Here is a 23,185-nt window from a genome sequence, read left to right on the forward strand (position 1 = left end):
TTTATTTATTTATTTATTTTTATTTTTTTTACTTTACAATATTGTATTGGTATTGCCATACATCAACATGCATCCGCCACGGTCTGGTTCTTTTTACCATGCACAGCATTAAAATTGTTGTGTAGTTAAGTGCATCAATCTTCTCTTTAATGGTTTCTGCCTGTATGTTTTGCTTAGAAACATCATTTCCATTCTGAGATTATACAATTATTCACTTAAAATGTGTCTTGTTATTTTCATGGCTCTGTTTTTGACATTTAACTTTCTAATTCATCTTGTACTTAATTTTCGCATAAAGCATGATAGGGATCCAGTGACCTGTTACTGATAATGTCAATTTCAAGTCAGTGTCACATAGGTTAAGTATGGATTCCCTGCAAGAATGGAGTGTTCATTGCAGTGGGGTTGTGCCAACACAATTGTCAATTACTCCATCCTTCATTCATCTCTATCACGCATTATGGTTGAATCTACTTCTTTACTCTTTATTCTATTTCATTGATCTGTGTCTTTTGGTGCATTTTTATATCTGAAGGACATATCCTCCTTCTGTACTCTTTTCTCTCTAGCAGTTTCCTGATTTTTTTTTCTGACACCTTTTCTTAAAATTTATTTTTAACTGGATTTTAATTGCTTTACAATGTTGTTCATTTCTGCTATACAACAGCATGAATCAGCTATATGTATATGTGTATCCTCTCCTCTTGAGCTTCCGTCCCACCCGACACCTTTACTTTCTAAAATTTGCTTTAGAATTATTTAAAATTTGCTTTAGCATTATTTTCCCCTGTTAAATAACACTATCTCACCAGGAGATTCAGATTCAACAAGTCTTAATACATATGAAGTGACCATTACAGTGGCTGCTAAGGTAAATGTTCAGCAAAGTTAATTATTACTTTTAAGTGGCGAAAGTCCAACTCCAGCTGTCTTTAGAAAAAAGACTTTAAGGGTTCATGTAACTGATAAGCCTGGGGCAGAGCTGGACTGAGAGGTCTAAGTGGTACTCTCTCTCCTAGACACTGGAAGACACTGGCCATCCAGAACTCAGGTTCTAAGTCTAAAATCCCTGGAGAGTTGAAGACTTCCCTGGCAGTCCAGTGGTTAAGAATCTGCGCTGTCTCTGCAGGGGGCACAGGTTCAACCATCCTTGGTCGGGGAACTAAGATACCAGTTACCTGCAAGATGTGGCCAAAAATAAATAAATTAAGACGGAGAGAGAGCATCATCTTAAAAACAAAAGAATGTCTTAAACTAACAAGCAAAAACTCTGAGGAGAAGAAAGCATCTTCTTTCTTCTCCCCACAGCTCTAGCTGAGAAGTCTTGGGGGACGTTCTAGCTGAAGTAGCTTTTGTTAAGCAAACATCTCTGAGCCAAATACTGTAGTGGGAATGGATATACCGCCCTTGTGGTCAGTCTGCCTCACCTGCTCAGTATGGAAGTGATTCTGTCTTTAGAAGACTGGGGATGAGACATTGCTTGAAAAAGGAAAAACAAAAAGTAGGTGATACTGTATTTCCTTCTGTTTCAAGTTATTTGAGGTACTTCTTTGTTGCTTCTACATCTAGCCTATGTTATTAGTAAGTCCCTATTGAAAAATTAAAAAGTTGGATTGCCAGACTTTTCCTTTGCCCACTGGGTCAGAGCTCATTTGCAGATAGTGGAAACCCCTCTGGGTTTCCATAAGAGGAAAGCCCTCTTATGCGGAGAGGGGTACAAGACCACGTATTAGGGGATTCAGTGCTGACAAACTGTGAGAAATGGAGGAGCAGCCTCCTCCATTGAGTTGAGTATCCAGAAAGGACTCCCAGAACAACACACAGAACTGGCCTGCCAGAGCCACTAAGCAGTCAAACAGACACTGTTCCATTCACGAGCTCCATGTCCAACTGTCTCCTGTGTGGTTTGGAAAGTAAGAAGCCGCCATATTGACTGCTGGCTCCAGGACCTCATCACCTCAGCCACGTTCCTTAGTAACAAAATAGATGCCCTCTACTCTGCCTGTGATCACCTGGGCCCCCTCTACTGCTGCTGCCAAAAGGCCAAACACTTCCATGCTGGCTGGGAATAAACAAGGGAGAAGTGGCTCCTCAGTAGTGGCTGGGGAATGTAGTCTTCATTTTCTAGGCCCTAGCACTCATCTGGGTGTAGCCATAAGGGGGTTGGAATGGGATGGAGTGAGCCAGGCCACCAAGGAAGAATGCTGGGAAGAAAACCTCTACCATCGACTTACACATCATTTTTGGAAATGGGAAAGGGTATTTTTGTAACCCTCCAAAAGGTTATAATCTTAACCTTTAATCTATAAAGGATATCATCTTACTCTAAAGCACAGGTAGCAACTATAAACATACACACACACAAATAGATATGAACTGATACATGTATATGTGTATGAATATATATATGTGTGTGTTAGTTGCCCAGTCGTGTCTGACTCTTCGTGACTCCATGGACTGTATGTAGCTCACCAGGCTCCTCTGTCCATGGGATTCTCCAGGCAACAATACTGGAGTGGGTTGCCATTTCCTTCTCTAGAGGATCTTCCTGACCCAGGGATCAAACCTGCATCTCCTATGCCTCCTGCATTGGCAGGTGGGTTCTTTACCACTAGCGCCGCCTGGGAAGCCCCAGTAAATATATATGTATATCTGTCTGTATTTTTCTCATTTTACTGGTTGTCACTAGGTCATCAAAAAACTTACCACACACCAGTTCCGGGTCAGTGAAATAGTCTTGGAGAAATCTTATTCTTCTTGGTGGACAGAAAAAAAGCAAGAGATTTAATTAAATAGGTGATTTTTTTTTTTTTTTTTTTACTACTACTTAATCAGCTTGTTTGTTTTTGGTAGGGAAGAACCTGAAATTACATTTGGTAGGGTGCTGTTTGAATTATATTGATATAAGAGTTATTTATTTATGCCTGCCTTCCTTCACTTCTTCCTTCCATCACTTCTCCCCTACCATCACATCATTCTAACTTCCCACACCTGGGCCTGCTTTTCTCAGGCTGTTGACTCTTGCCCTCTAACCTCTGTATTTTCCTGCTCCCCAGCTGTTACTTAGGCACCAGGATGCATATCAGGCTGGATCCGTGTTTCCTGACTCATTTTACCCTAGCATCTGTGAGAGAGGTAAGATGGAGACTTACAGACCAGATGATGTTGCTTTTCCTTGGTTGATAGGAATAGCTCAGACTCGAAAAAATAACAAACAACACATTATATTTTCCACTGTTGTTGATCAATGACTTAGTTCGGTTGTGTTTTCCATTTAACCGAAACTCACTTGCTTAAGGGTAAAAATTCTGAAAGCTTTATTCTAAGCACTCTGAATTACTCTCCTGCTTCATGGCAGAAGAGAGAACATTTTGAAGGAAATCAAAAGGTTCGAGTTTTTATTCCTTGGATGTTATCTGTTAGTGTGTGACCTTGAAAAAGCGCCTTCCATGCTGAGTCTCAGTTTCCATGTCTGCAACATAGCCATATCTAAATTAATTACTATTTAATAGTAATAATTAACGCAGGCCTGGCTGCTATACTGAATTGCTGTTGGCATTAACGTATGTTATTTTGTCAAGTGTTATGCAAACCCAAGATAATATTAAGTTAAATGTGCTTCAGTTATGCTTTAAACAAAAGTGGTTAGGCTACTTTTAGTTTAATAATGATATAAAAAATTTGACTTGAGGGATCTGAACTCTGGGATTTTGCTTTTGATTGCTTCTATGTCACGTGATACTCCATGAAGAATCTGGCACTTGAAGGTTTAGAATAGATATCAGTTCCTGTTTTTTTTCACTTACTCCTCCTGCCTCCTGTGGGAATAAAGAGGCATATAGCACACCCCATTTAAAAATATTATAAATTCAAATACTTGAAAGCTGTTGAAATATCTGCTTTTTTCTTTTGTGCTATTAGGGAGGCTGACTGTGATAGAAAAGAAGATTTAAAAAAAAACCCAAATTAAAAAAAAAAAACAGGGACAGCTTATTTCTTTAGCTTTAGGGTACAGAACTTAACACTTCCAGCTTCTCTTGCAGCCCAGCTATTTCTAGATTCTATGAGCAGTTAAGGCTCCTTTTTCTTTTGGCTGGCCGTTCTTCCTAGAGGCTTCCTTTGAATATTGACTCAGGAAACTAAGAGGTTTGGAGGGAAGGCGAAGGAACGCAGCAACACAGCAGGTGGTGGTAGAATATTTCATTGAGAAGCTCCAACTTTAAAAAAAAATTGGGGTATAGTTGCTTTACAATGTTGTGTTGGTTTCTGTTGTACGTTGAAGTGAACCAGCTATTTGTATACGTATATCCCCTTTTTTGTATTTCCTTTCCATTTAGGTTACCGTAGAACACTGAGTAGAGTTCCTTGTGCTATATAGCAAGTTCTCATTAGTTGTCTCTTTTGTGCATATTAGCGTCCATATGTCAGTCCCAATCTCACAGTTCATCCCCTGCTTCTCTCTTGGTATCCATATGTTTGTTCCCTACATCTCTGTCTCTATTTCTGCCTTGCAAACAGGTTCATCTGTACCATTTTTCTAGATTGCATGTTTATGTATTAATATACAACATTTTTCTCTGACTTACTTTGTGTGATAGTCTTTAGGTTCGTCCACATCTCTACTAATGACCCATTTTCATTCCTTTTTATGACTGAGTAATATTCTATTGTTTAAATAGACACAAGTACCCCAGTGTTTGTTGAAGCACTATTAACATTAGCAAAGACATGGAAATAACCTAAGTGCCCACTGACAGATGAATGGATGAACAAAGATGTGGTGTGTATATACAAGAGAACCTCCAACCTTTTAAGAGGGAGCTCTGACGGTTGCCTCTGTTTTGTCAGGACAATTCCATGACGTGTCAGAGAGCACTCACTGGACTCCATTTCTTAACGCAAGTGTTCATTATATCCGGAAGAACTATCCTCTTCCCTGGGATGAGGTAGGCACAGCCTGTAACCCTAAAAATACTTCGTTCCAGACTTGCCAAGTACTATTGTTGCACCTGCAGTAACTCCATTTCTAACCCCAACCCTTAATCCAGGCTCTGAGGGCTACTCACCCTTCTGCCTCAATACCAAACACAGCATATGGGACATAGTAAATAGCTAGTCAACAGTTGAACAAATGATTTTTCAAAATTTACATCTTCAGTTTTATTTTCAATAAACAATTTTTAAAATTTGGGGCATGTCACGTGGTCATTTTGCTCCCCTAGTAAATAAATCTGAAAGCAGTTTCAAGGCACTCAGAAACATTTCAAAAAAAAGTCCTTTGTGGTTCGTGGGTAACTACAACATACCTGTCTCTGATGTTTTGTTAAGTCTCAGTAATGGAAATGAATTCATATTTGTTAATCCTTTTAATAAGGTTGTTATAAAATTACTACCTTCCCCCTAACCCCAACTCTAATTTGCTTATTTGGCAGGACACAGAGAAACTGGTAGCTTTCTTGTTTGGAATTACGTCTCACATGGTGGCTGATGTCAACTGGCATAGCCTGGGTATTGAACAAGGATTCCTTAGGACGATGGCTGCCGTGAGTACATAGCTTCAGGTTAATGACTTTGTGGGAATGATATTGTCCTACCCAAGATTGAGAAGTGACTCTTTTAGGATAGTTAGGGACTTTGGAAAGGTTATGTACACACTGCTATATTTAAAATGGATAATCAACAATGTTATGTGCCAGTCTGGATGGGAGAGGGGTTGAGGGGAGAATGGATACATTTATATGTATGACTGAGTCCCTTCGCTGTTCAGCTGAAATTATCACAACATTGTTAATTGGCTATACCTAAATACAAAATGTTTTCAGTGCTAAAAAAATGAAATTAAAAAAAATTTATTAAAACCTGACTATTTTAGGAAAAGAAAAACTTAGGTTATTCAGATTCACATGGAAATAAGACTCTTTGCCCAATGTAGTATTCATTAGATTTCCATCTCTTCTTGTTCATTGCTCTTACACATTTGCTACCCGGGTAAATTCATCCACGTGGGCAGATTGACTAATGTGCCCTGAAAACAGCCATAGATGTCATGTTCTGTTTAGTCACAAACAGTATTTGAGACATTTTATGTTTTAGTCAAGCTGTGCATCTTAATAGCAGAGGTATAAACCCCTACTATCTGTTTCTATTTAAAAGTAAGTTAGCATGCTTTTGTTTTTTTTTTTTTTTTTTTCCCTTTTTTTCTTTTCTATATGAAGATGCCATATCCCCACTGAAAATTGTGACCTTACCTGATGAAAGTCCCCTCTGGTTATTCATTGATGTTAATACTATCCTGTAAAAAATATAAACTTGCACTTAGAGATTGTTCATGTATCCTGTTAGATACAAATGTTTGCAGCAGCTTTATCTGTTAAAACATGAAGCATACAACTCAGCTGCCAGGATCATTTTTTTTTTTAACAAATGATAAAAGTAAATGTTTCTTTGAAAAGTGAGTCCAGTCACCACTACGCGTCCTCAGCAGTCGTTGGGTTAGGCTATCATCTCCCCACACCTCGCTTCATTGCGGGGTAGGAGTGTGGGGTTCAATTTGTGATATATACTAGATGGTTCTCTTTTTTCCCTCAGATTGATTTTCACAACTCCTATCCCGAGGCACATCCGGCTGGTGATTTCGGTACTACTTATTTACATATTGCCAGAGTCTCTTTCGTGGTAGTTATATTTCACCTGTAGTCACTATTGAACCCTATGTATGTATGCTTTTAGTTTCTTGCCACTAGCTTTCTATTTTAACATTGCAATTGTTTAGAGTACAGGAATTCTTCATTTAATATAGAGATGCACATCTGCAAAGATTATAAATATATGAATGCGTTATATATGTATATATGTGTATATGTATATAATATATAATACTATATATGTATTTTGTAAAAACCAAACAAAAAATGGGATTTTCCCTGGTGGTTCAGTGGTAAAGAAGTCTCTGTGCTTCCACTGCAGGGAGCTCAGGTTCAATCCCTGGTCAGGGAAATTCCACTTGCCTTAAGGTGTAGCCAAAAAAAGGACAAAACAACCAAAAAAACACCATTATATTTTATCATTGACTTGTGCCATTATTTTAGAAAAGCATTACTTTTAAAATCAGATTTAAATTCATTGCCTAGTGTCTCCTAATACTTTAGCTTTAAATGGATAAACTCCATCTTTTTCTATATTTAATTACCTTTAAATATGCACAGTATTGGTGAGTAGTGTTTATTTAAATAGAAGAATCTTTATGGTCCATTTTAAAGTGAAAAACCTTTTGGTTATATGAGTTTCTTTATTCTCTGAATTAATTCTCTTTCTTAATTCATGTGTTTCACTAAGATTTTAAAAGGTCATTTTTTCTTAAAGATGTGCTTATGCAACTAAAATAATGAACAGAAACCTATAACAGTGTGAAGAACTAATAAACTGGATTGTGCAAATTTATGTTCAAAGAAGCTTGCTATATATTGTCATTAATTCTCCAAAAGCAAATATTTTTCTCATATCATAGGAGGAGACGTGTTGAGCCAGTTCGAGTTTAAATTTAATTACCTCTCACGGCACTGGTAAGAGCAATGTACATTTAAATATGTGATACCCAAGTGGCAGTTAGGAGCTTGACTCTTTTTTTCCTTAGAAAATAAAACCTACAATGTAATAAGGAGCCTTCTACATTTGTACATGTTGGAAAGTATAACTAAAGATTAGACTAGTCTAAGTAGATTCTTTTAAAAAAATCTATGAATTATGCCAAACATATAAAATAATGTATTTTTTATAAATAAAAAATAAGATGATCCACACTGTATAGCTGCCAGCTACCTTAAGAAGTAGACCATAGCTGGAATGTAGAGGCTCCCTGCCTTTCCTTCTGTCATATCACGTTTTCTCCCACTAGGTATAACCACAACCTTAGGTTCACTTAATCACTTAGTTGTTTTTCCCTTACATGAGTTTTACTACATGTAGGCGTATCCATGGGCTTCCAAGTAGTACCAGTGGTAAATAACCCGCCTGTCAATGCAGGAGACATGAGAGATGCGGGTTCAATCCCTGGGTTGGGAAGATCCCCTGGAGTACAAAATGGCAACCCACTCCAGAATTCTTGCCTGGGACATTCCAGTAACAGAGGAGCCTGGTGGGTTGCTGTCCATGTGGTTGCAAAGAGTCAGATCCAACTGAGCACATAAGCACAGTCATATCTGTATGCAAAATATTATTTGGGTTTTTACTTTAAATAGAATTCTACATCATGCATTTGGCTTAAAATGAAATTTTAAATTAGAATTTAATTTAAAAATGTTTCTTGTTTAAAATTATTTCCCTGACATTTAATCATATTGATATGTTCGGGGATAGTGCATTGGTTTTCACCGCCGTATGGTCCTCCCTTATGTAAATCTGCCAAAATGACTTGATTCTAGTGTTGACGGATGTGTAGGTAGTGTTAAGTGTTTTTGCTTAAATACCATGTTGCTATGTACATTTTTGTACATGCATTTTTGCACGAGAGGTGAATCTCTTTCAAGTAAATGGCACCAGAAGTGGAACTGTTGGGCCATAGGACTTCGGCATGTTTAACCTAAATAAATAATCCCTGGCTGTCATTTAGAATGGTCTTCCCAATTTATACTCCCATCAGCTTTGTTCTCCCTCTTCTGCATTCTCTAATACTTGGTATTGTCCAGCTTTAAAATTTTTCTAACCTATTTGGTATAAAATGATATCTCCTTAAAGTTTTAATTCGCATTTCCCAGGCTACTGTTATAATAAGGTTGAGTATTCTTTCCTATTTTATTGAATGCATTTCATTTTAAGTGAGAACCTTGTTTGGTTTTTAGCCTATTTTTCTGTTGGGCTTTCCTTTTTATTTCTGAGTATTCTTGGTATATTCTGAGTTCTAATCTTTTGTCAGTTTATCAATTATTTGTTATACATATCTTTTAATAGTTTGTGGCATGTCTTTTTACTTATGGTATATCTTGATAAATAGAATTTACTAATTTTAATGTAGTTGAATATATCAGTCTCTTCCTTTGTAATTTGTACTTTTAACACCTTATTTAAGAAATCCTTTCCTACCTTGAGGGCATGAGGTTATTCTCCTACATAGCCTTCTAAATAGTTTATAGTTTCATTTTCTTTCTATTTTCTAATTTATTTTCTAAATTGTAGGATACTTGCTTTGCAGTGTTGTTGGTTTCTATCATATATCAGTATGAATCAGCCATAGGTGTGCATATATCCCCTCCCTCTTGAACCTCTCTCCCACCCCTTCCCACCCTTCTAGGTTATCACAGTATAGTTTCCTTTATTAACTTTATGTCTTTAATTTACCTGGAGTTAATTTTTTGTATATTCTGTGATATAAATTTTATTTTTTTCCTACAGAGATAACTGATTGTCTCAGAACCATTTATCAATAGTCTAATTTTCTTCACTGATCTGTAATGTTCTCTCTAACATAAAATTCCATGTGTATGTGGGTCAGTTTCTGGGCTTTCTATCATGTTCCATTGGTCTAATTGACTCTTCCTGAACAATACTGAGTTTTAAAACTAAGACAGCTTTAATGCATTTTGACATCTGTCAGGGCTGATTTCCCAACCTGTCCTTTTTCTTCAAATGTACCTTGAAGAAATGTACCTTTGAAGAAAGGTACCTTTCTTCAAAGGTATACTCCTCACTTGATCCGTGAAATCAGGTGGGAATATACCTTCCTTCGCTGTTTTCTGGAAGTTTGTGTAAGATTGTAACTTTGATTTCTTGAATGTTTGGTAGAACTCGTCTATAAAGCCAGATGTTTTAAAAAGTAGTGACTTTTGGTTTTAGGACTGTATTGTTTTGCAGTTTCTTCTTAAAGAGTTTTATTATTTTTCTAGGACTTTTCTATTTTGTCTGAGTGTTTAAACATTTTGGCATAAGGGAGTTCATAATATCCTCATTTTTCCCTCTCATTTTACTTGTACTTCTGTTCGTTTGGCATCTATAATGTTATTTATTGTGCCTTCTCTTATATTTTTAAACAATTAATCATGTCTAATATTTTCAGTTTTATTATTGAAAAAAAATTTTGGCTTTATTGATCCTTTCTATTAATACTATATGTTCTTTTTCTCTTTCATTACTTTTTCTTATATTTATTTTTTTCCTTCTACTCTTCTTTGGTTCCTGTGAAATTTGAGTCTTGACTTTAAGGTCCACCAAATGATTAATTTTTATATATTAACATTTATTTAATTATTATTAATTTTTCACCTGTACTTGAAAAGAATGTTAATTCTCCAATTTGTGGTTTAACATTATATATATATATATATAATATATATATATATATATATTAGCTCAAGCTTTTTAAATGTACTGCTCAAATCAGAAGATTCATAAGTTTTAAATAATATAATCTTTTTAATATATTTTTATATATATTTTTATATTTTATAAATATTTATATATTTATATATAAAAATATAATTACTTTTATCTGGACAGTCTCACAATTACTGAGAAATTCATTTAAAAATCTCCTTCTATGATGATTAAATTTTTCAATTTCTCCTTGTAGTTAGGTCAAAGTTTGCTTTACATGTGTTTGAAATTATGTTGTTATGTATATTCATGTTTTCAAATCTCATGTCTTTCTGGTGAATCGAACTTTCTGTCTTTATATTTTACAATACTTACTGCCTTCAAGTCCGATTTATCAGATATTACTGTTGGATACACTGTTCTTTTTGTTGTTGTTTTTCCTTCACACGTTTACTAAGCAGATGGGAGGTGACATGACTCTGTCCCTCAGTCTTAGTCTCTGAGTATGGAGAGCTGGAAGCAGGGAGGAATGCTTACAGAACAAAGAACTAGAGCTGGGGGCCTGGCAAGTTGCCCGTTCCCATTCCTGGTCCAGCTGCCTCAGAACTAAGGGAGACCCAGAACCAATAGGTCACTCTCAAGGCAGTTGAGGACAACTGGCCTTTGGATGCTGCAGGAAGAGGTGGTGGCAGCAGGGACCTGAGGTTCCCCACCGACTCTCCACACAGGGTGCTCTGCACTGGATGAAATGCCCATTTCACATTGCACATCATCCGGGATCTGGTCTTCTTTCAGTTATATTCAATGGTGCTTGAATTCCTCAAGGCTTAAGTTACAGTTGCATTTCTCCAGGGAAGACTTGCATTCTGCAGGATACCTCAAGGCACCATTAACTGGGACCACATTTAAATGATATTCAACCCTAGAAGTTTTTCTGACTACGCAGATAGCATGAATGCAAGACCAAACATTTATACGGTTGGGTAGTGGATACCGATTTTAGTGGTGAGATAGCTTTCCCTCTCTCCTTCCATTTCCAAGATGAGGACAGACGTTTCTTTGCTGTCTTTGTTAGTATGTTGGATTTATTTCTGGCTAATATTCATGCAGAAGGTATAGCCTTTAATGAGGAGTTTCATGTGGGAAATGGCCCACTTTGGTTGATTCCTATACTTTAGCTCTTGTCTCTTGTATGCCATACAACTACCTGAGGGAAAAAAAAAAAAACCACCACCTAAGTTCCAGGTTTAGCAGATGTCTTCAGGGCAAAAACTGGCTTTCCCACTCACTTACCTGCCAAAGTTTCCAGCTCCAACTTATTTTGGGCCATGGGAAAGTTTCACTTTCCTGCTAACTTGGTGATTCATCTAAAAAAATATTTTTGTTAGGCCTTTTGCTAGACTTTTAAGCTATATTTATGGAGAAGACCATTCTGGTGTGCTTGTAAAGTAAAAAATGGACATTTCAATAGATTCCTTCTTATAGATACACTAAATTAGGTTTTGTTTGTATTTATATTTATGTCTGGTATAATCTAAGGTTTCTTAAAGATAAAAGATAACAGTATAAACCTAATTTTTAAAATGTGGCTCTTCCTCCAACTGAAATGACTAATACCTTTGAATCAAAAACTTGACTTAGAATTCTCTTTTACTACCTACCACTGTGTATTCTGAAAGTAGGATGTTGGGGTGAGGAGTTATTTTGGAGCGTTTTTAAAAAATGATTCCTGAGAATGATTCAACTCAAAAGAATAAAAATATCTTTTATTGCTCTTTGAATTCACAAAACTAAACATTCCTTTTATTTTTTGTTGTTCAGTCGCTAAGTCCTGTCTGACTCTTGGTGACCCATGGACTGCAGCATGCTAGGCTCCCCTGACCTTCACTGTCTCCTGGAGTTTGCTCAAATTCATGGCCATTGAGTCGGTGATGCTATCTAAACATCTCATCTTCTGCCACCCTCCTCTCCTTTTGCCTTCAGTCTTTCCCAGCATCAGGGTATTTTCCGGTGAGTCAGCTCTTCGCATCATGTGGCCAAAGTATTGGAGCTTCTGTTTCAGCATCAGTCCTTCCAATGAATATTGAGGGTTGATTTCCTTTAGGATTGACTGGTTGGATCTCCTTGCTGTCCAAGGGATTCTCAAGAGTCTTCTCCACCACCACAATTCAAAAACATCAATTCTTCAGCACTCAGCCTTCTTTGTGATCCACCTCTCACATCTGTACATGACTACTGGAAAAACCATAGCTTTGACTAAATGCACCTTTGTCAGCAAAGTGATATCTCTGCTTATTAATATGCTGTCTAGATTTGTCACAGCTTTCCTTAAAGGAGGAAAGGAGCAATCATCTTTTAATTTCATGGCTGCAGTCACCATCTGCAGTGATTTTCTGAGCCCAAGAAAATAAAATCTGTTACTACTTCCACTTTCCCCACTTCTATTTGCCATGAAGTGATGGGACCAGATGCCATGATCTTAGTTTTTTTGGATGCTGAGTTTTAAGATGGCTTTTTTACTCTTCTCTTTCACCCTCATCAAGAGGCTCTTTAGTTCCTCTTGACTTTCTGCCATCAGAGTGGTATCTGAGGTTGTTGATATTTCTCCTGTTTCTCTTCTTTCCTTGGCTATTTGTAAAGCCTTCTCAGACAACCACTTTGCCTTCTTGTATTTCTTTTTCTTGGGGATGGTTTTGGTCACTGCCTCCTGTACAGTGTTACGAACCTCCATTCATAGTTCTTCAGGCGCTCTGTCTACCAGATCTAATCCTTTGAATCTATTCATCACCTCCACTGTATAATCATAAGGGATTTACTTTAGGTCATACCTGTATGGTCTAGTGATTTTCCCTACTTCCTTCAATTTCAGCATGAATATTGCAATAAGGAGCTCATGATCTGAGCCACAATCAGCTCCTAGTCTTATTTTTGCTGACTATATAGAGCTTCTCCATCTTCAGCTGCAAAGATATAATCAATCTGATTTCAGTATTGACCATCTGATGTCCATGTATAGAGGCTTTTCTTGTATTTCTGGAAAAGGGTGTTTGCTATGACCAGTGTGTTCTCTTGACAAAACTGTTAGTCTTTATTCTGCTTCATTTTGTCTCCAAGGTCAAAGTTGCCTGTTACTCCAGGTATCTCTTGACTTCCTACTTTTGCATTCCAGTCCCCTATGATGAAAAGGACATCTTTTTTTGGTGTTAGTTCTGAACAGGTGTTAGTTCTATAGTCTTCATGGGACTGTTCAGCTTCTTTGGCATTAATGTTTGGAGCATAGACTTGGATTACTGTGATGTTGAATGATTTGCCTTGAAAATGAACTGAGATCATTCTGTCATTTCTGAGATTGCACTCAAGTACCACATTTCAGACCCTTCTGTTGACTGTGAGAGCTACTCATAGTTTCTTATCTTTGTATAAATATTTGATTAGGGTGCCAGTCGTTTGCTCTGCAGCCTTGGGCAAATTATTGAATTTTTCTGTGCCTTAGTTTCCTGTATGTGAAGTAGGACTGTGATAGTATCAACCACCCAGGGTTGTTGGCAAGATTAAATGAATAATGCATGTAAAGTCCTTTGCATGGTGTCTGGCACCTATTAATCCTGGAATCACTGGTAGCTGCTGTGACTGCTGTTGTTATCTTCAACTTCAGAATCAAAACAGCCCTTATTTTATTCTAATGCTTTTCTCAGGTATGTGCCTGCTGAAGATCTCCTGGGAATTTATAAAGAACTCTATGGCCGAGTAGTCATCACCAAAAAAGCCATTGTTGACTGTTCATACCTTCAGTTCTTGGAAATGTAAGTGTAACTGGAGGAATATTTGCAAGTGATTTTATTGTGACTTCCTTAACACACTTTCCGATGCTTTAGCTGCCTGAGTGTGGGTATTGGGTTTATGGATTTTGCTTGTTCAAAGTCAGTTGCGTGATAGTGGATACCTGTTGCTGGAACTTTTTCTTCATTCATTTGTTTCATTTCTTTGTGGAAATCACAACTCACAGTCTAAATTATTGCTTATGTTGCAGGTATGCGGAGATGTTAGCTATTTCCAAGGTAAAGGCATTTATTCTTCAAAATCTGAATTGAAAGTGTTATAAAGATACCATGAGAAGCACTTGATTCAGTTATTTATTAGATTATTTTTCTTTCTCTTTGCCATAGCTTTATCCCACTTATTCTGTAAAATCCCCATTTTTGGTGGAACAATTTCAAGAATACTTCCTAGGAGGGCTGGAAGATATGGCGTTTTGGTCCACTAATATTTACCATCTGACAAGTTACATGTTAAAGAACGGGACCAGGTAAATTCTTACTCTTTTTCCTACCAATCACTCCCTGTATTGCTGTTCCATCCCCATCATAACTCCCAGGTTTTTCAGTTGATCAAATGAGGACAAAGTCTCAGGAAATGTTGTCATGTCCTAATGAAGCAGGGAAAGAATGGAAACTGTCACTTCAAAACTCTAACTTACTCCCATCTGGTTGGGTTTGCTGCTGTCTCTCCTGTCCTAGGGATGGAGAGGTAGATTTTGCCAAGTTCATGACCTGGGAGAAATGGCTCAGGTGGGAAGGAATCTGCTTCCCCAGCTGTGCAACATCTATTTCTTTTGGGAGACCTCATGCTGTGGGCTGGGGTGCCCACCTCCCCATGCTCCAGCAGTGGATACGGCCATCTTCCTCTCCACCCTGATTGAGCGCTCAGGGCTCCAGGGTTTCAGAGGGCATTTCACTTAAGCCCCATACTCCAAAAGAAAGTCGGAAATGAAGGCATTTGTAAGGCGCAGCCTTCTGTTGGAATCTGACATGCAGCCACAATGGGAGAGCATCTCAACCTCCAGCTCCTTTTCTGCTCTGTCCCAGCACACCCAGGATGAATGTCAACCAGAGACTCAGATGCAGACCAGGGTAGACGGGTCTTGTCCCCAGTTCCAACTGCAACATTAGACATTTCGGCTCTCACAGCATCTGTTCATGGTCTGAAGGAGCCGAGGTTCTCTCAGAACCCATTTCCAACCACACCACTCAGGATGGAGCCCCTCCCATGCTGCTGAACTGGGCAGGGTAGGGCCAGGTCTGGATAGGGACTACCGTAGACAGAACTCCTGCAGGGAAAGGACAGCTTAAGCATCTGCCAGCAGGGGGAAAGAGGGTCTGTGGCAGCTCCTCTGTCCAGGGGATTTTCCAGTCTTCCTCTCCCTCCAAATAGTCTTCATCCTAGAATAAACTCTTATGTAATCCCCACTCTCTTAGTGTGTCTGTTCAGTGTTAGGGAGAAAGTTCACGTCTTACATTCTATCAGAGCCTTTTTACTTGTAAAAAGGCAGACTTAGTTACCTACTTAATTATTGAGTTTGTAAATTTTTGTTTTTAATTTTTATTAAAGCAAAGGTTAGAAGCGCTGCAGCTATTTTTATTTGTTTTTTTGGCTGTGCCCAGTGGCTTTATGGTATCTTAGTTCCCCAACCAGGGATGGAACCTGGGCCCATGGCAGTGAAAGTGCAGAGTCCTAGCCACTGGAACACCAGGGAATTTTATTTTAAAAATTAAAAAAAAAACATTTATTTGGCTGCACTGGTCTTAGTTGTGGCACTCAGGATCTTTGATCATAGTTGCAGCATGTGGGATCTAGTTCCCCAAGCAGGGATCGACCCCAGGCCCCCTGCACAGGGAGTGTGAAGTGTTAATCAGGGAAATCCCCACCAGACAATTTTAAAAATTTTAGCTTTGAAAGGAATGAGACTGAGAAATTATAACACCAAACATCAATGGGCAGAAGGTGACACAGTTGGGAGTGATTTTCTTTCAGTCTCTAACTCTGAGATGGTTCCTGTCAGCAGGGAGAACTCAGCAGATGGAATTGGGAGGGAAGGGGGAAGCTGAGTCTGGGGGTGACCAGTGGTTTGGGGTGGCCTGTGTTACCATGGCACCACTTGCTTATCTGCCCTTATCAAGTAGGACTCAGGCCCTTCACCAGTCCTGTCTGGCTAAGTCATAAACACCTCTACACTAAGACTTTGGGGAGATGGCTTGAAATGTGACACTGATTCTCAGAAAAATTCATGCTTGAACAGAAGGTAGAAAAACACCTAACTCGTTTGACTATTTTCCCCAGTAACTGCAACCTCCCTGAGAACCCTCTGTTCATCACATGTGGCGGTCAACAAAACAACACCCATGGGTAAGTGGACTCCCAAATGACTCACAGAAAAAGAGCATCTCACTCAGAGGGGTGCTCAGTAGACTCTGAAAACATGGGCTTTGTAGACAGAGGTTCCAGCTCCGGGGCTGCCATTGTGTGATTTTTAAACAAGTTGCCTAATTATTTTTTGAGCTTCAGCTTCCTCTGGAAAACTGGAAAAAATACATATCCATACTCCCAGAGTTGTGGTATGTGCGTGAATGGATAGAAAGCAATTACCACCTTAGTAGGGCTTCCAAGGTGGTGCCAGTGGTGAAGAACCTGCATGCCAGTGCAGGAGGTGCAGGAGATGTGGGTTTGAGCCCTGGATCAGGAAGATCCCTTGGAGAAGGAAATGGCAACCCACTCCAGTATTTTTGCCTGGGAAATCCCACGGACAGAAGAGGCTGACGGGCTACAATCCATGGGGTTGCAAAAGAGCTGGACACAACTTAGCAAACCACATTACTAAGCTGCTCACTAACTAGTAAATGATAGCTAATCATATTATCATCTTCACCATTATTGCCATTAGTGACCATATTCTTCCCATCAATGATACTGGTGGGGAGAAGCCCTTTCAGTTAGTTTCTGAGGAAAAGAGCCAGAGGGTCTGATTTGTATTCTATGAGGTGGTACTCCCTGCTGGAGTTGGGTACCAACCATTTATTCATGCATTTAATAACTATATTAATCCTATAGATACTATATTACTAATAAGATAGTACAAATTATAATATTTTCTCATCATTAGGTACCAGGAACTAGTTTAGGCATTTAGAGACCTCATTGTGAACAAGACAGAAACAGCTTCTGCTCTCAGAGGATGGATGGCCTGGCGGGTGGCCAGATGGTCACTGAACGAGAACTTGTCAGTACCCTTGAGCGTTAGGAAGGGCAAGCACTGGGCTCTCATGATGTACCACAGAGTGTCCTAACTCAGTCACAGGAGACTTCCTGTGAAGAGTTGATGCTTCGGCCAAGATATTTAAGGGTGAGCAAGTGTTAGATACTCAAAAAGAAAATCATTGCCATAAAAGATGCTAAGGAGAGAGTTCAGAGCTTCAAGAGAATTGAAAGTGTACAAAAAACAGTTCAGGGAAGCCCATACTGTTTAAGTTATTCGAATCAGGCAAGTTTTGTTTTAATATAACTGAATGTCTTTAGGTTGGGTTTAAGAACTCTAGATTGTTGGGGTCCCTACACTGGCTGATGTCTTAGGCCCTCTTTGTTCATCTGTGGCCCATCTGTAAGCATTTCTGAAACCTGCCTGGCTTTTTAGGGATCTGATATGTAGACTTGTGAAAACATAGGATTTAAAAATGTATTTTTATTGTATAATTAATTCTCCCATGTCTTTAAAGCAAAATCAGTCCACTTGCATACCAGTTTCCTGAATAGCTATGACCATTTCTGGGCCATTAATATGAAATGTTGATTTAACTTCTGATTTTTTTTTTAGTAATCTGGAAAGAATTCAAACTCATACACTTATAGAACTTTGAGGCTATAGAAAATATTTTTGTAAGGACTGGCTTTTTCAACCTTGGAAATGGGTTTATTAAAAGGTGTTGTGGAATATCCTATAGAAGTTTTTCTAAAATTTTGCTTTTTGTGTTGCTGTTTCTTCAACTTGCATATGTTAAAATTTTATGACATTTTAACCTGGGGTTAACTTGATTACATCTTCAATTCACCCTGAATAAGGGTGAGTTGCTATTTCCTCAGTCTTAACTATTTCATTCCTCTCTCTTTCTAACAGCTCAAAAGTACAGAAAAATGGTTTTCATAAAAATGTGACTGCAGCCCTAACTAAAAATATTGGAAAGCATATAAACTATACCAAAAGAGGAGTGTTCTTTAGTGTGGATTCCTGGACCATGGTAAGAATTTTCTGCTTTTAATGGAGAGGTACATTCTGCTTCCTGTGATACTGCATTTTGTAGGATCACTGGCTGTTTAATCGTTCAGTGAAAGTCATCTGGGCATGAGCCAGGCTCACAAGTATCCTTGGTCTTCAAGTCTGGTTTGTTCTGGAGACATCCTATGTCGAAGGTCTGAACCTCAGTGGCCTTTGGAAAGCCCAGTGGAGCTCAAGGTGGCCCTTGGGTCACTCCTGCTCTGTCCTTGGTGCAAAATGTGTCAGCAGTATTGCAGGCTCATAGTGCAAAGCCCCACACCAAGGGAATGCCACTGCCTATCCAGTTCCTGCATGAGATCATCTTAAGTGTCAGCCATTCTGCTGGGGCGATAGAAGATGAAAGGGAAATAGTCTCTGATGTTTAGAAAATTTTAGTCTAATGGGGTGATAAATACAAAATTAACCATTTCTGAGTAAGATGCAACTATACCATGGTTGGTGGGAGGAGAGACACAGCCTCTCAGATTAAAAAAATATTATGTAACTGTCATCAGAGAAGGTTTCATGCAGAAGCTGGAATCTGAGTTAGTCCTTAAATAGTAGCCAACTAATAGTTTTTCGTCACTGAGCATGTATTTCTGGTAATGGGTTAGGAAAGTTTCAGGATGTTTGGAAATTTGAGCAGTCTTATTTGCCCGGAACACAAGACAAGGAATCAAAGTACTTGCGAGAGTCGGGAAGGGGAATCGGCATCAGATTGTAGAGAAGGGTTTAAACGATTTTGTGACCTGGGTGAGGGCCCCATAGAGCCTGCTTCACGGTGCGCCGCCTGTGCAGTCATGTAGAAGGTCCCCTTCGTCATGCTTAGAAGGGCCACCTACTTGGTTTATTTACTCATTTTAAAGTTTTAAAATATTTGTTTATTTGGCTGCACTCGATCTTAATTGCAGCATGTGGGATCTAGTTCCCTGACCAGGGATTGAACTGATGCCCCCTACATTGGGATCATGGAGTCTTAGCTACTGGACTACCAGGGAAGTCCCTCCCCATATTTGGTTTAATGTTCTGCTGTTATTGCCTTAACATTCTTACCTTTTTTAAATTTAAATTTTATTTTATACTGAAGTATAGTTGACTTACAATGTTGTGCTCCTTTCAGGTGTATGGCTAAGTGATTTAGTTATACATATACATATATAGCCCTTCTTTTTCAAATTCTTTTCCTGTGTAGATTGTTACAGAGTATTGAGTTTCCTGTGCTCTAGAGTAGGTCCTTGTTGATGATCTATTTTATACATAGCAGTGGGTATGGGTTGATTCCAAACTCTTAATTTTCTCTCCCACACTGTTTCCCCTCTGGTAACCGTAAGTTTGTTTTCAAAGTCTGTTAGTCTCTATTTTGTAAATAAGTTCCCTGTATCATTTTTTGAAGATTCCACTTATGATATGATATTTGTTTTTCTCTGTCTGATTTATTTCACTTTGTATGATAATCTCTAGGTCCATCCATCTGGCTGCAAATAACATTATATTGTTCTTTTTTATGGCTGAGTAGTATTCTGGTGTGTGTGTGTGTGTGTGTGTGTGTGTGTGTGTGTGTAAATAGATATACACACACACACCACATCTTCTTTGTTCATTCTTCTGTTGATGGACATTTAGGTTACTTCCATATCTTGGCTATTGTAAATAGTGCTGCAATGAACATTGGTGTGCATGTATTTTTCTGAATTCATGGTTTTCTCTGGATATTTGCCCAGGAGTGGGATTACTGGATCATATAATAAATCCCATTTTTAGTTTTCTGAGGAAACTGCATACTCATCTCCATAGTGGTTGTATCAATTTTCATTCTCACCAGCAGTGGAGGAGGGTCAAATTCTTAATAACTTTTGAACAAGCAGCTCTGCATTTTCATTTTGCAATGAGTTCTGCAAATAATGTACCGAGACTTAGACCAGGAAGCTCTGTCCAAACACACATCACGCATGCTGCAATTATTTGTATCTGTCTCCTTCACAAAAGGAAAAGTTGTGTAAGAGAAGGCGTTTACATTCCCAAGGCCTGGCGTGATGCCTGGTATGGCTATTTCTGAATGAAAGAGGAAGCCAAAAGTGGGCCTCAGGTGAGCAATCCGGGGGCGACCTGCCAGAGAGGTTAGACTGGAAAAACAGAAGGCTGAGTCCCTTCCTGCAGGGCTCTTCTAAGCTGTGCTTCTCTGGAGCCTGGGCGTCCAGGGCTCCCCACGGCTCTGAGCTGAACCTGCTCTGGGGCAGCCGACAGTTCTCATTTATCTTATGTCACTTGGGGTGGATTTCGAGTTGTGTTCCCTGAACTTGGATGGATCTAGTGCCTGGCCAGTTTGCTTGGGCCCACTCTTGTATGTGTGTGTCTGCAGTAACCACACTAAGAACAATTCGGCACCCTAAGCTGGGGGCCTTGCTGTCCCCGCATTTCTCTTGCACACAGCTTCCAGCCCCTCATGCCTTCCCAGCTTCTTGGGACTCAAAGCAAATCTAGCAGCCTCTCAATCTGAATATGGTTGGGAGGGTTTCTGGCATCGTGGTGGCATTCCAGTTCATTTGTTTGTGGGGAGAAAAGGTGGATATATATATACACAAATATATTTATAGTTCTAGATTTGAGTGGACTTACCTTCTAAAAATTTTAATTTTTTAACAATTATTTTGTTTGGTTACATCCTGCACATTAATAGACTATCCTAACTTGGTTGGTTCAGGTTAATCTCAACTGACTCTTTCTTCTCGTGATGGTCCTGACCTTTAGGCTAGAACTCCCATCCCTGAGCATATATTGCGGGTATGATTTCACTCTCCTAATTTCCAGTCTTAAGTCTCCTTACATGTTGATAGGAGTCAATAAGTTATTTTTCAGCACTTGTGAAAACATGTTTCTTAGGACTTCCCTGGTGGTCCAGTGGCTGGGACTCTGTGCTCCCAGGGGCCTGGGTTTGATCCCTAGTCAGGGGGCTGGGTCCCACATACCACAACTAAGAGTTCAGATGATGCAACTAAAAGACCCACGTGCTGCAATGAAGACTGAAGATCCTGTGTGCCCCAACTGGGACCCAGTGCAGCCAAATAAATAAATAAATGTTAAAAAAACCTCAAACTTATTTCTTAAAGTCTAATGCCTTTGACATGAAGTGGTAACTTTGTTGATTATGCTATGTCTTTTTCTGTCTGTAATCATTTAATTTCAGGATTCCTTATCCTTCATGTACAAGTCTTTGGAGAGGAGTATACGGGAGATGTTTATTGGCAGCTCTCAGCCACTGACACATGTTTCTAGCCCCTCAGCATCTTACTACTTGTCATTTCCCTACACAAGGCTTGGTTGGTAGGTATGAGTGTATCTAATTCCTGAACGTTTTCATCACTATTAATTTCAAGCAGTCACTCGCAAGTATTTAACATGGTGCCTGTTAACACTTCATTTTCCAATCAGTTTATCAACAAAAACATGAATTTATTGCTTAATTTATGGTAAAGATAAAACTATCTCCTTAAAATTGCTCAAAAATATGTTTTTTTGTTAAACCTTGATTTAAAAAAAATTATTTATTTTTTAATTGAGGGTAATTGCTTTACAGAATTTTATTGTTTTCTGTCAAACCTCAACATGAATCAGCCTTAGGTATACATATGTCCCCTCCTTCTTGAACCTCCCTCCCATCTCCCTCCCCATCCCACCCCGCTAGGTTGATACAAAGCCTCTGTTTGAGTTCCCTGAGACACACAGGAAATTCCCATTGGCTATCTATTTTACATATGGTAATGTAAGTTTCCATGTTACTCTCTCCATACATCTCACCCTTTCCTCCCCTCTCCCCGTGTCCATAGGTCTGTTTTCTATGTCTGTTTCTCCATTGCTGCCCTGCAAAAAATTCTTTGGTGCCATATTTCTAGAGTCTGTATGTATGTGTTAGTATACGATATTTATCTTTCTCTTTCTGACTTACTCTGTATAATAGGCTCATCCTATCTAATGTATAATAGGTTCATCCACTTCATTAAAACTGACTCAAATGCGTTCCTTTTTATGGCTGGGTAATATTCTATTGTGCATATGTACCACAACTTCTTTATCCATTCATCTGTCTATGGACATCTAGGTTGCTTCCATGTTCTAGCTATTATATAGTGCTGCAATGAACATTGGGGTACATGTTTTTTCAGTTTTTGTTTCCTCAGGATATATGCCTAGGAGTGGGATTACTGGGTCATATGGTGGTTTTATTCCTAGTTTTTTAAGGAATCTCCATACTGTCTTCCATAGTGGCTGTATCAATTTACATTCCCATCAACAGTGTAAGAGGGTTCCCTTTTCTCCACACCCTCTCCAGCATTTTTTATTTGTAGACTTTTTGATGATTGTCATTCTGACCAAAAAACATGTTTAAATATAAGGAAGTTTGACTTTATTAAATAACCACAGCAATAAACTATTACATTATAGAATATTTTTAAAACTTCAGTGTTTTTTGGAGATAGATTATTACACGTTTTTGGGCGTCTAATGACATTAGGATAAAAGTGGGTGGCTATTATACTGACAGGACTATTATAACTTCATAAGGCAAAAGCCTGGGACACCACAATAATAAAGAGAATTTTAGGGATTCCTCTGATTTTTAAAGAACAACTGTTACCAAACTCAACTTAGGCTTCCATCACCTGCTGCATAGCAAAGTCAGTGTACTGACAGCAGGTGGTGGCGAAGGAAAGCACAGCGTTTATTGCAGGGCACCAAGCAAGGGCGATGGGGATAAGCCTCAGGTCCACTCCAATTTGGTCTCTGAGTTAGAGTGTTTTA

The 23,185-nt window shown here is 38.8% G+C and overlaps 1 protein-coding gene across 1 annotated transcript in view; it reads left to right on the forward strand.

Annotated features, from left to right (window-relative positions):
- The window catches only part of GPLD1 (glycosylphosphatidylinositol specific phospholipase D1), a 50,990-nt gene that overhangs the window by 9,685 nt on the left and 18,120 nt on the right, over nt 1–23,185 (forward strand). Inside the window, 11 exon segments of the mRNA NM_174816.2 lie at nt 3,057–3,135; nt 4,849–4,946; nt 5,433–5,543; nt 6,589–6,637; nt 7,508–7,562; nt 14,001–14,108; nt 14,336–14,363; nt 14,472–14,611; nt 16,423–16,488; nt 18,251–18,371; nt 21,573–21,709. Of these exon segments, the coding sequence (NP_777241.1) occupies nt 3,057–3,135; nt 4,849–4,946; nt 5,433–5,543; nt 6,589–6,637; nt 7,508–7,562; nt 14,001–14,108; nt 14,336–14,363; nt 14,472–14,611; nt 16,423–16,488; nt 18,251–18,371; nt 21,573–21,709 (992 nt within the window).

The sequence above is a fragment of the Bos taurus genome, chromosome 23 (assembly GCF_002263795.3).
Source record: "Bos taurus isolate L1 Dominette 01449 registration number 42190680 breed Hereford chromosome 23, ARS-UCD2.0, whole genome shotgun sequence".
Classification (NCBI taxonomy): Eukaryota; Metazoa; Chordata; class Mammalia; order Artiodactyla; family Bovidae; genus Bos; species Bos taurus.